This window comes from Cynocephalus volans, chromosome 4 (genome assembly GCF_027409185.1).
Source record: "Cynocephalus volans isolate mCynVol1 chromosome 4, mCynVol1.pri, whole genome shotgun sequence".
Classification (NCBI taxonomy): domain Eukaryota; kingdom Metazoa; phylum Chordata; class Mammalia; order Dermoptera; family Cynocephalidae; genus Cynocephalus; species Cynocephalus volans.
In genome coordinates, this window is record NC_084463.1 from 127,336,776 (window position 1) to 127,348,880 (window position 12,105).

General features: G+C 33.6%; 1 protein-coding gene across 1 annotated transcript in view; it reads right to left on the reverse strand.

The window, feature by feature from the left end:
• The window catches only part of KIF18A (kinesin family member 18A), a 77,012-nt gene that overhangs the window by 60,243 nt on the left and 4,664 nt on the right, over positions 1-12,105 (reverse strand). Inside the window, exons 2-6 of the mRNA XM_063095345.1 lie at positions 8,622-8,992; positions 6,343-6,500; positions 3,198-3,302; positions 2,622-2,732; positions 997-1,194 (exon numbers count right to left, since the gene is read on the reverse strand). Coding sequence (XP_062951415.1) covers positions 997-1,194; positions 2,622-2,732; positions 3,198-3,302; positions 6,343-6,500; positions 8,622-8,946 — 897 coding nt within the window. The 5' untranslated portion in view covers positions 8,947-8,992. The remainder of the gene's footprint in view (positions 1-996; positions 1,195-2,621; positions 2,733-3,197; positions 3,303-6,342; positions 6,501-8,621; positions 8,993-12,105) is intronic.

Below are 12,105 nucleotides of genomic sequence, written 5' to 3' on the forward strand. Positions count from 1 at the left end.
TAGAGTGTGGTGCTAACACCAAGGTCAAGGATTTGGATTCCCCTACTGGCCAACCACCAAAAAAGCAAAAACTGAGTATAAGTACATAGGCAAAAATCCTACGGATGGCTTAAGTTTACAAAATCAGTATCTAATATCATGCTGTCTGCTTACATGTTTAAGATTTTAACTTAGAATATAAAAGATATCTTGCTTTTAAAATTTCATGTGATTTCAGCAACTTGCCTTTTTAAAAGACTCTCCCAATCATTTTAATATACTTCATTCTAAATCAAAAATTAACATTTTGAATGGTTGAACAATAATCTTCCTAAGGCTTATGAGGCTGGTTTAACTTAAATTATATTTTAATTTTTAAAAATGGAAATTATATTTATAAATACACTGTTGTCAAATACACTGTGTTCTAGTAAGCATTTCTGGCATATGGTACATATAAAATATTTTTAAATGTCCCACCAAAGCATCTAGTAAACATCATTCCATTAGGTGATTTCATTACATTTTATATCTTAATTCTCTCTGTCTTAAAAAAAAAGAAAAAAATCAACACGCTTTAATATTTAACCCATTTTTACAGTAAATAAAATACTAACATTTAGTTTTTCTAAAACATATATTTTTGTCTTCATGCCAATTCAGTGTTCATGCTTGTTGTGCAATAATCATTAAATGGTCACTTTAAAAACTAAGTTCAAAATAAGTGACGAGGATGTACCAAAAAATATTAACTGTCAATCTAATATCCATTATTTTTCATTTTAACTAATTCTGATTATAAAACTGAAAATTAAAAAATAAATACAAAAAGCACAGCTTTATTTGATAGACTGGGCTCTCTGAGGTCTTTGATCTGTGAACATTATTCATATACTCTTGAAATTTGATTTGTAATAGACCTTTAAAACAAAATTACATTAAATAGTATCTTTTTAGGAATTCTATGTTTCAATATCAAACTTCAAAATATTTAACAAATAAACACATAGTACCTACCTTTGTATCTGCTAAGGCATTGATGACATTCCCAAGAGCTAAAAGTGATCTGTTAATATTTGTGCCTTCTACAAACCGGGCCCCTTTAGCACTGGTAGCACTGGCACGCTCAGAACCTGCCAGGTCAACGAGCAACATCTTGGCAATACGGACATTTTGATTGATACTAGCTGTCTTGTCTTGTTGTCGCAAGTAAATCTTTTTTGAAATCACAGGAAGACAGGGAAAAATGAGGATAGGATTTAAAAATATTAAAAGAGATACACTTTATTTTTAAAAGAGTATGAAACCAAGACTATTTTCATTTAAAAAAAACAGCTGAACAAGGTATAATCTAACTATTTAAGAGTACTGAAAATAATTACCAAAGTTGACAAAAATATGAAGACGATAAAGCTTCCTATATGTGAACAGGAAGGAAAATAGCTCTTGACCTGACAGAAGGTCAAAACAACTGCCGTGTGTGTTCTGATATCCCTTGAACCAGAACGTGGAATTATTAGAGGTTATGGTGGGGATCACAGATACTACAGAAATAGTGTTCCTAAGAGAAAGCAAAAGGCAGTGGTCAGAATGCTCTGTATGTCTCCAGGGACTGTCGCCAAAGGAAAGCTGAATTTGAACTTTAACCCAAACTAAAGAGTAAATTTATTCTAATCCCCCAAACAGCTATAGGTCCTTCTAATTAAGAAAAAAAAGTGGTATAGTAAAGTATATTTGACATTTTCAACTGCCCAGTAAAGCATAATTTATTCAACTATTGCAAGCTACTTTGTTGCAGTTTAACTGAAATAAGTTAGGTGGCTAACTTAAAAGAGATGAGGAAGGTAAGCTACTACTCCATTATAAAACCCTTTTATTAAGTTTTCTTATAAAACAGGGTCCAAGACATTCAGATAAATCTTGGTGTCACAGACAAACATTTCTCTCAAGACCACTGATAGATGAAGAGTCAGTGGTAAGAACAGAAAATATTAATGAAATTTTGTTGACAAGTCTATCTGAATGGCTTGATTGCCTCAGATATGAATACTTTTCACTGTAAAAATTTTTAAGGATAAATTTCAGATAGAATAATGCAGAATGAAGCTTTATAGAATCACTTGGATATTAACAGGACTAGTAACTATAAGAAATAATAGCAATTAACCTGTGCTCTTTTTGGAATTGCATTCCTAAAAAGTATTATATCAACTGAATTATACTTCCTTAAGGAATGCAACTACCTACATGGTCCTCATGGTGAAATCTTTGAAAAAGTAAATCAGAATCTTCCCAATTTGTTTCTGTAAATCTAAATCTATAGAGAGAAATCTAATTCTGAATATAAGATTATCTATTGGAAAGATGAAATATTTTCACCAACTGAAAAAACAAAACAAAAAACTTCTATCACTACGACTATATCTCACAAAAGTGAAAATTTGTGTTTTTGATTTATGTCATCTTAATTCTAAATATTCTTGGTGATAGAATCTCCTAAAAGCTACAAAGTAAAAGAAATACTGAGAAGTGAAGAAGTCTACAGATTAAGATTTTTTTTTCTCATGTATAAAAATTATCCATGAATTTGGTTTCATTTATTTTAATTCAATTTTAAGAGTGATAGTCTAGTGGCCTGTTACCTGGAAGACAGCATGAGAACGAGAAGACGTAGCATTCATATCAGTGGGATGTTGTGTCCTGTTTTTGTTTCCATTATCCAATAACTGTAAAATTTCCTCTGAGGATCTGGGCTAGAGAAGTTTAAGTAGGAGAAAAATAAATTATCCATTTATTTTAAATTTTTCAATAAACTTTCAACAAACAAGAAGACTTTTAAAGGTAAAAAAGAGTAGAAAAATGTTTTCTATAAATTCAATCCTATTTCCTATTAAATATTGACCGTGTATCATCTGCATAGTACTTCGGTGTTATGGAGAAATAAAATACAAAATCTGTTGTTGAAGGGATAAAATATAAATGCATTAAGCAGAATAACACATGGCATTAAATGTTCAAGCAGATTTTTGATAGAAAAGTTCACTGAATTATTTCACAAGAAAAGAAAATAAGTCTAAAGGTATACACTGATCATTTAAATTCTGCACTGCATTGGATTTTTTTTCTCACAGGATGGAAAATAAGTAAATGACTTGTAGAAATGGCTAAATAACCACATTTATTATTTCAACAAGGAAAAGATATATTTATAAACATACCTGGTGTAAAGTCAGCCCCTGAATGACCACCCCTTTTTGGGCATCTTCCCGGACAGCAAGTGGCCCTGAATTTACTAAGAGGTCACGAATCTGTTCGTTATATACCTTAAAGTTAAAAGAACTTCTTTAGCACTGATATCAAAACAATAGTGATTACATCACACACACATTGCTGATTTAAAGTAATTAGAATTTTATCTTAAGGACAAGCAGCAACACATTTTCATTCATCTCACTCCTTGTATCTCATATTGCCATCAATTTTCTACCACACTAGAAAATAGAAGAGTTTGATTACCTAGGTTTGAAGTTGAAACTTCAAGTAGGAGTCATTATACCCTCACCCCATAATTCCTGACTTTATGACTGTGGTTAAACAGAGATAAGTAAGATGGCTGAATTGCCTTTTTTATTTCCTGGAAATATATGCAATATATGGTCTCGGGAAATTCTGGTGGATCTGAAATAGAGGTTTTATGGAGGCGGTATGATTTTTACTAGAAAAGATATTATTTCATGATGCCCAAGTAGTCCAAACTTTTAAAATTTTAGAGCTTAAATGTTAAAGAAAACCCATACTCAAGAATGGATGGTATTGTTTCATTTATCCTTCAATTACATCGTTTAATGAATAATTAATAATGATAAATTCCAAAAGGGGAGCCCCCCTTCATTTGAATGATAAGGGAACTAAGGCTTTAAGAAATTAAGGGATTTGTCCGTGGTCACAGAAATAATAGCAGAATAGGAACTGCAGCCTAGATATTCTCACTCTAATGAATGATATTGAATACACATCTGCACTTTATATCTCTGACCACTTTTAAAAGTAATTCTGTAAGTAAAGTATAGAAATAGCACTATTGACCTGATTTCATGAATTCATTAAAGGCATAAATTTACCACTTGCCAACCAAATAACAATTACAACTATTACTCACATGATTTTTTAAAAAGCTACATTAAGTCTTTAAAAAATTGTTTTGTGTTATTTTCTTCCATTACTAATAAATAGCCCATAGGGAGAGTTCATGCTGACACAATTCTCGACAAGAATGGAACCACTTTATTAAAATGTAATAAACTCTTAAAATTAGTAAAATGATAATATCAAGATAAACTTATAGTTCTTATTTTCTGATAAGAAACAGTCACTTTTCTATTGCTTCCCTTATCGCCTTCAATTATACCAAACAAAAAAACCAGAATGATCACTTCCAAGCTGGTCTATGCATGAGACTCACCTGGGAGCTTTTAAGAAACATAGATGCTTCAGCCACATCCCAGACCTATTTAAAATATCTTAGAGGTGAAGCCTAGGCATATCTATTTTTTAAAAATTTCATAGGCAATTCTAGTGCTCAGCTTGAGTGTAAAACCATATTAGACACTGTCATATTTTTAAAAAATCAGAGCAGATTAAAAGAAAAAAAAATCAATAAAATTATGAAAATAACCAAATTTCAAAATTCGCCCAGTTATAATAGGAACTAAGGAAAATATAATGAATGCTGCTACCCTCTTTTCCTAATTGAGTTCTGAACAATTCTTTTCACTACTTAACTACAGAAAATGAGTTTTATTTCTCTTTTATCTCTAAGTTCTATAGACTGAAGAGGAAATTTTAGCAACATAGGTAATTTTAATCAATCTTTGAAATAAACTCTGTCAGTAGAAATCAAACTACAAGATGTTAATGAGAGAAATTTTCTGACACAAAAAATGAACAGGCAGTGAAGTGAGGGTTTTATGTTTCTTCACTGGTTTCTGAATCATTATCTAAGCGCAAAGTTAGACTGCCTGCCATTTAGTTACCATTTGTTGAATGCCAGATATTAAGAGAGTAGAAGGCCTAAAAGAATAATGGGGTATGTAAAAAGGCAGCCTGAAGGAGCCCAACTGGCCATACCTTGCACAACTTGAATACACAAAAATGATTATGAAAAAATCTATTGAATAAAGTACAAATCCATGAGTGCATACTGACATAATAAAGGAAAGGGAAAGCTTTTCCCTACAGTAGAAAGCCAATAAATAAACGTAGAAGAAATGAAGGAATGTAAAAATTATCATTATCAGGCCGGCCAGTTAGCTCAGTTGGTTATAGAGTAGTGCTGATAGCACCGAGGTCTGGGGTTCAATTTCTGGCCAGCTGCCAAAACTAAATGAACAAATAAACAAACAAAAACCCCAGAAAATAAATAGAAACTAAAAATAATAATAATGGTAATAAAAATTTTTTTAAAAGTACCATCATAATAATTATTGATTCAGGCATGAATCATCAGTGGATGCTAACACTAAACTAATAGATAAAAGTTTGAGGAGTAAGAAGATACTTACATTGTCTCCCCATAAGGTACTTACTAATTATAAAGGGCAAAACAGTACCATCAGAGTGGAGAAATATTATGGACACCATATAGAAACTGATCCAAGTTAACATTGCCAGTAATGGGACCAACTAATTGCAGAAGCCTCCTAATATGATGCAATAAGAACTCAACATCACTTCTGTGGTGTTCCTGCCAGTGCATAACTTGAATCTTACCATGACAAACTCAAATTGAGGACTTTGTGATAGTGTCATAAAATACAAAGAAACACACAAAAAATTGCAAATTAAGGAGACTAACGAGATATAACTGAACTTAATTCATCATCTAAGATTTTCTTTTTTAGTAAAAGGCATTAATGAAATAATTAGCAAAATCTCATTAAGGACTACAGATTAGATAACATTGTATCATTGCTAATTTCCTGATTTTGATAACTATTCAGTGGATATTAAGAAAATTTCCTGGGTTTACACTGAGCGCCTGCAACTTATCTCTAAAAAAAGAAATACACAGACACACACAGAGAAATGTAGTAAATGAAAGGAAATGTAGTTAACACATGAGGTACCTGGGTGAAGAGTATCTGGAAGTTTTTTGTACTATTCTTGCACCTTCTCTATAAGTCTGAAATGATGCTAAAGCAAAAATTAACAGGAAGAGTAAGATGCATAACAAATACTCAAGACCAGAAATTTTAATGATTTTATATACTCATGAAAAAATTCCTACATAATAAAAATTTGAAAGATCCATGTAGGTAAAGATTTCTCAAAACTATTGGTTAAAGAATGATATTGCCAACTTACCTCTAGATAAGAAACTGCAGTACTACATACTTTCTCTTCTTTAATCTCATCCATGGATTTGTAAAGGTCTAGCATTGTTAGATACATCACCCCAGGTTCAGCAGCTGATCCTAGCATCGTGTGGGTCTTCCCAGCTCCAGTGGCACCATAGGCAAGTACTGAGTTTTTATGAAAAAGGATCAAAGCTCTTTGTTATGACATATAACGCTATTACATCTACTGCCTAGTGAATTGTTCCATCTAGATATCACTTTAAACCCAACAGATCCAAAATTATAGTCTTATCCTCAAAACCGGGGAATTTTAGTACAAATCTACTCTTACTCCTACACTTTCTGTTCAATCATTAGTTTCCCAACCTATTAGTCTCAATATTCTTTTTTGGGGGGTGGGGGTAGTGGGGACAGCCGGCCAGTGCATGGATCCGAACCCTTGACCTTGGTGTTACAATACCATGCTCTAACCAACTGAGCTAACTGGCCAGCCCAGTCTCAATATTTAATTCATCCCTTGATATCTTCATGAAAAAGAAATTCAAAAACTAATCTTAATTATTCCATAGTCCTACATGAGAAAGTTTAAATTCCTCACATTGAATTATAAAGCACTACAAGAGAGGGTGCCTGCATACCTCTCCAGCCTGTTTCTTCCTTGCTGTTATCTTGGAATACTAGATTACCTGATGTTCTCACTGTTTGCTGCTCCTTTTCTACTTCACTACCTTTGTCCTGAAAAGTCCTTCTACCTAATCCAGCTACAAAACTTCCACCTGGTTCCTAAGCACTTAGCAAATGTGACTTTTCTGTGACTTCCTTGATCATGCTAGACAGAAACATCCACTCCTTCACTTGAGACCTCAGTGTATGCTACACATCCACATCCCTCTATTTTAACACGTATCACACAGTATTTCAACTGTGAGCTCCACAAAGGCAGAGGCCATGTATCCTCTGCACACAGCAAATCACCTGGCACAAGCAGGTACTCAAAACAAGAATGCTGAATGAATAAATTCCAGATAGAAACCATTTATAAAATTCTTTTTAAATTCTTGTTTTAAGCAAATTACTTTGTTTCTAAGATTCTATGCATACAACATAAAAGTTATATACTTCTCCAATAGCATAAAAAATCCACTCTGAATTACATATGGCAAACACTCATACTATATTTAGCTAAAGCAATAAGTCCTTCTACTATTACTAGTTGATAATATTTTTATAAATTAAATCTGCTAAGCTAAATGTTAACAAACTACAAAAATACTTTTCCGCAGAATAAATTAAACTGATGTATGTTTTACTTTGTTCTATTTTATATAAGCTGGTACATCAAGATGTCTTAAGACAGCTAAAGAAGAATATAAAGTAAAACCAAAAAGAAACCAAAGATTCAATATTAGTTTGGTAGAGATTCTTTTTTTTTGTCAATAAAAATTTTAAAAATCTCTGGAGAGAATATAAAGTCTCATGAACAATATAAAGAATATCTGTTTAAAAATGGGAATCACAACAGTCCCAATCAATAAACCACATTCCATCCTTACTTGACCCAAGAGTAAGTCTTCTGTGATAAAACTAAATGAGTCAGTGAAACATGTTACAGTTGTTGGGTGCCTTGGGGAAAATGTCATAAATACTGATAATTACAAAAGATATTAATAATGGTGCTCGATGCCTTGTAAACATGAATTAACTGTCCATTTTGGGTATCTCTTTTTCTAGGAAATCAACATGGCCTTTTGAAAGGTAAATTACTATAGTCTCTCCAAAGCACAAGAGATGCTTCTTGGGCTGAAAATATGCTAAAATAACACAAGATTCTCAATTAACATGGGGTTTCAACCTTTTTATTTCAAGGTACTGTAAGAAAAATGGTGCTGCAAACAAAACTGCCATGTATTCAGAAATGCCTGACTATTGCTCAGGTATAGATAATTGTATAGGTAAGCAGTGGGAATATAAATTATGAGAAATCCGGTATCAGTTGAAAAAAGCATGTGGTTTAATAGCATAGGAAATTGTAAGGACTGACTGGCTATGGGGGCCATAGTAAGACCCTGAAAGAGAAAGTTTCACAAATGATATGTAAGTTATATATAATGACTAAATTTCAAAGAAAGTCTATATTTATAGTCAAAGGTGACATTTACAGTCAAAGAATTTTTAGCATACAAGCGTCTTAAATTTGATTATATTTAGAAGGGGCCAAGTAGGTTTCCTTCTTAATGTAAAACTGAAATCACGTGAAGAAATAAAACCCCAAAATGAAACAATTACCTGTGCAATTATATCCATTCAAAAAACTACGAAGAATTGGCTTAGTAGTGTGTTCAAAAACTTCCAATTGAGTTGAAGTTTCATCAAAAACAGCATCAAATACAAATTTAAGATCTTTATTTTGTCTCTTTAAAATATCTCTATTTTTAGTTTTCTTTCCATGGAGAAAACTGACTTCTTCTTGTTTGGGATCAAAAATTAGGATATGTTTATCCACAACATGGACCACTTTATGAAATCCAGCTGCTTTTTCTTTTGTGTTTTCAGGACGTACACGAACAACTACTTTCATGTGGTGACAGAGGTCTTCCTCAGTGACAGACATTGTTGACTATCTTGATTCTTGTTTATATAAATACCTGAATATTTCTCTGAAATTAAAAAGTAAAATAAAGTTTTAATATTAGTTCTATTTATATGCAAAATAACTGGCATGCAATATTCATTAAAAAAAGGTGTGAATTTGATTCTATTCACCTTGTAAATGTTACTGGAGGGGTTCACAGATATGCACTTAAATACTCTAGAACAAAAAACTAAATGGCACACACATACATAAAACCACGATAGAAATCTCCTTACCTAAAATATTAGTCAGACTTTGGGCTTCAGCTTAAACTCAAATATTACAGATGAACCACACACATTCACAGCTATGCTACCCCAAAACTCAGCTTTGATTTTCACAAGGCTCCAGCATTATTTTAACTTGGGTCATAGGGATGGGCAGAAAAGGATCTCTCAGAATCATATCAAGGTAATAACAGGAGAGCCTTGGCTTGTGACCTATTTTTACTAAAAGTGATCTTGGCTACAGCCTCTTGGCAGTGAAAAGTGGTATCTCCAAGCTGGTCTCTACCTTTATCTCAGAGACCAACAGGGTTAAAATAGTTCAAGGATACATCAACTAGCTAGCTCAGGTGTGAAGGTGATAGAGATAGGATATACTGCTTGGTATATTCAGAGGTCCTGGTCTCTGCTTTCTAATGATATGCAAGTTTAAGAAACATCAATGATAGGTTTAAAAATTATGGTCCGACTTGGTGGATTGCTTCATATGAAAAAGGGAAAAGTAAACGAACAAACAAAGATCAACAATTTGGAAGCCTCAACTATCCGGAAAATAATCTAGAATCTAAAAGTTAAGACCGCCCCCTGGCAAAAAAAACCCCAAAACAACACACCCACAAAACAACAACATTTGAATAAGGACTTAAAGGCTTGCAGGAGGTAAGGGAGTTAATATGATCTAGCAATCCCACTTCTGGGTATATATCCAAAGGAACTGAAATCAGTATGTCTAAGAGATGTCTGCACTCTCATGTTGACTGCAGCATTATTCACAATAGCCAACATATGGAAACAATCTAAGGGCCCATCAACAGATAAACTGATTTAAAAAATGTGATATATACACACAATAGAATATTATTCAGCCTTTAAAAAGAATGAAATTCTGTCATTGTGACCACATGGATGAATCTAGAGGACATTATGCTAAGTGAGATAAGCCAGCACAGAAAGACAAATATGGCATGATCTCATTTATATGTGGAATCTAAAAATTCAAATTTATGGAAGTAGAGAGTAGAATAGTGGTAACCAGAGGCTGAGGGACATGGGGTGGGTAGGAAAAGAGCAAATGTTGGTAAAAGGGTAAAAAGTATAATTGAGACAGGAAGAATAAGTTCTGGTGATCTATTGCACAGCAAGGTGACTATAGTTAATAATAATGTATTGTATATTTCAAAACTGTTAAAAGAGTAGATTTTAAATGTTCTCACCACAAAGAAATGACAAGTATGTGAGATAATGAAGATGTTAGTTTGATTTGCTCATTCCACAATGTATACATGTTTCAGAACATACCCTATAAATATATGAAGTTATTATTTGTCAATTAAAAAGAAAAAGCACCCCCAAACAATGGCATTTGAGTAAGGATTTGAAGGATGTGAGGGTTAGTCATGCAGATATCAGGGGAAGCACTTTCTGAGAACAGCTAGCAGAAAGGCCCTAGGGTAGTGCGTGGTGTGTTAGTGGGAATGAAGTGAGCCAAGGAGACAGTAGTAAGACCTGAGATGAAAAATGCAGGACATTAAAAGAACTTTGGCTTGTACTCTGAATAAGAAAAATAACTATTGGAAGGTTCTGAGCGCATGAGTGACATAATCTGATAACTCTCACTGCTATGTAGATAACATACTTTAGGGAATAGAGACTAGCCTGTTGAGGTAATATAGAGAAGAAAGAGATGATAGTGTCAGCTCAGAACAGGGTGGTAGGAGCAGATGTGGTAAGTGGTCATTCTGGATATATTCTGAAGGTAAAGCCAACAGAATTTCCTGATAGGTAGATGTGGAGTACAAGAGAAAGACAGGATTCAAGAATAACATTGTGGCTGCAGTATTGGAAGAATGGAATAGCCATCAACTGAGATGGAAGTAACTGAGGGTGGAGCAGGTTTTGCAGGGGAGGGGGAAGATCTGGAGTTCAGTTTTTGACATCTTACGTCTCAGAATTTTAACAGATATTGAGGTGGAAATGTCAAGGCAGTTGGGAGCCAAGTTAAGAAAGCAAAGGCTGTCTTAAGAGTTTAAGTGCAGTTTTAAACTTTTAAAAGTTTTTAAAGCTTAAAATTGCATTAAGCCTTTTGGGAAACCTTTAAATCAAGGAGGAAACAGTGATCAATTGTGTTAAATCCTGTTAATAGGTCAAGTACTTACTGTGAACTAACCATAGGATTTAACAACACAGAGGCCAATGAGAAAAACAATTTTGGGGTAGTGATGAGGACAAATATCTGAATGGAGGATTCAGAGACAGTGAATATAGGAAGTACTTCTGCAAAAGGGAGCAGAGAAATGGTGTGGGTGAACAGGAAAGAGGGGCCGAAAGATGATTTGTTTGTTTGTTTTTTTAAATGGGAGAAATAACAGCAATTTTAAAGCTAAAATGTGTCAGAAAACCATATACTTCTGGACAGAATTCAAACAAGGCCAAAGCAATATAAAAGCAGCAGATGCCTTTTTAGGACTCTGTCTTTACCCAAAAATAGAAGGCTGAAGAGGAAGAGATAGTCATTTGGATTCTAACAGGTCCCAGGGGAATTATTACTGTGCTCTTTCTTCATCCTTCAGCTTCTATCTGGCCAAGTCCCACAAAGCACCTATACCTCACTTCTATGACCTTGGACGAGTTACTTAACCTCAGAGTCTCAGGTTTCTATTTGAGACAATAACACCTCATAGGATTGTTGTGAAGGCTAAAGAGATAACAAATATTCAGTGTACTAAGGTATTCAATAAATGTCAATTCTCTTCTCTGTCTGTCCCTACTCCTGCCTCTTCCCAAGGTGACTGACTGAGTTCATCCTTCAGTGTTTCCCAATGGGCTTATGACTGGCACTTTGGGTAGGAAAATTCTTTGTTTTGAGCTGCCCCATGTATTAGAGGAAGTTTAGCATTTCTGTCCCCTGTCTATT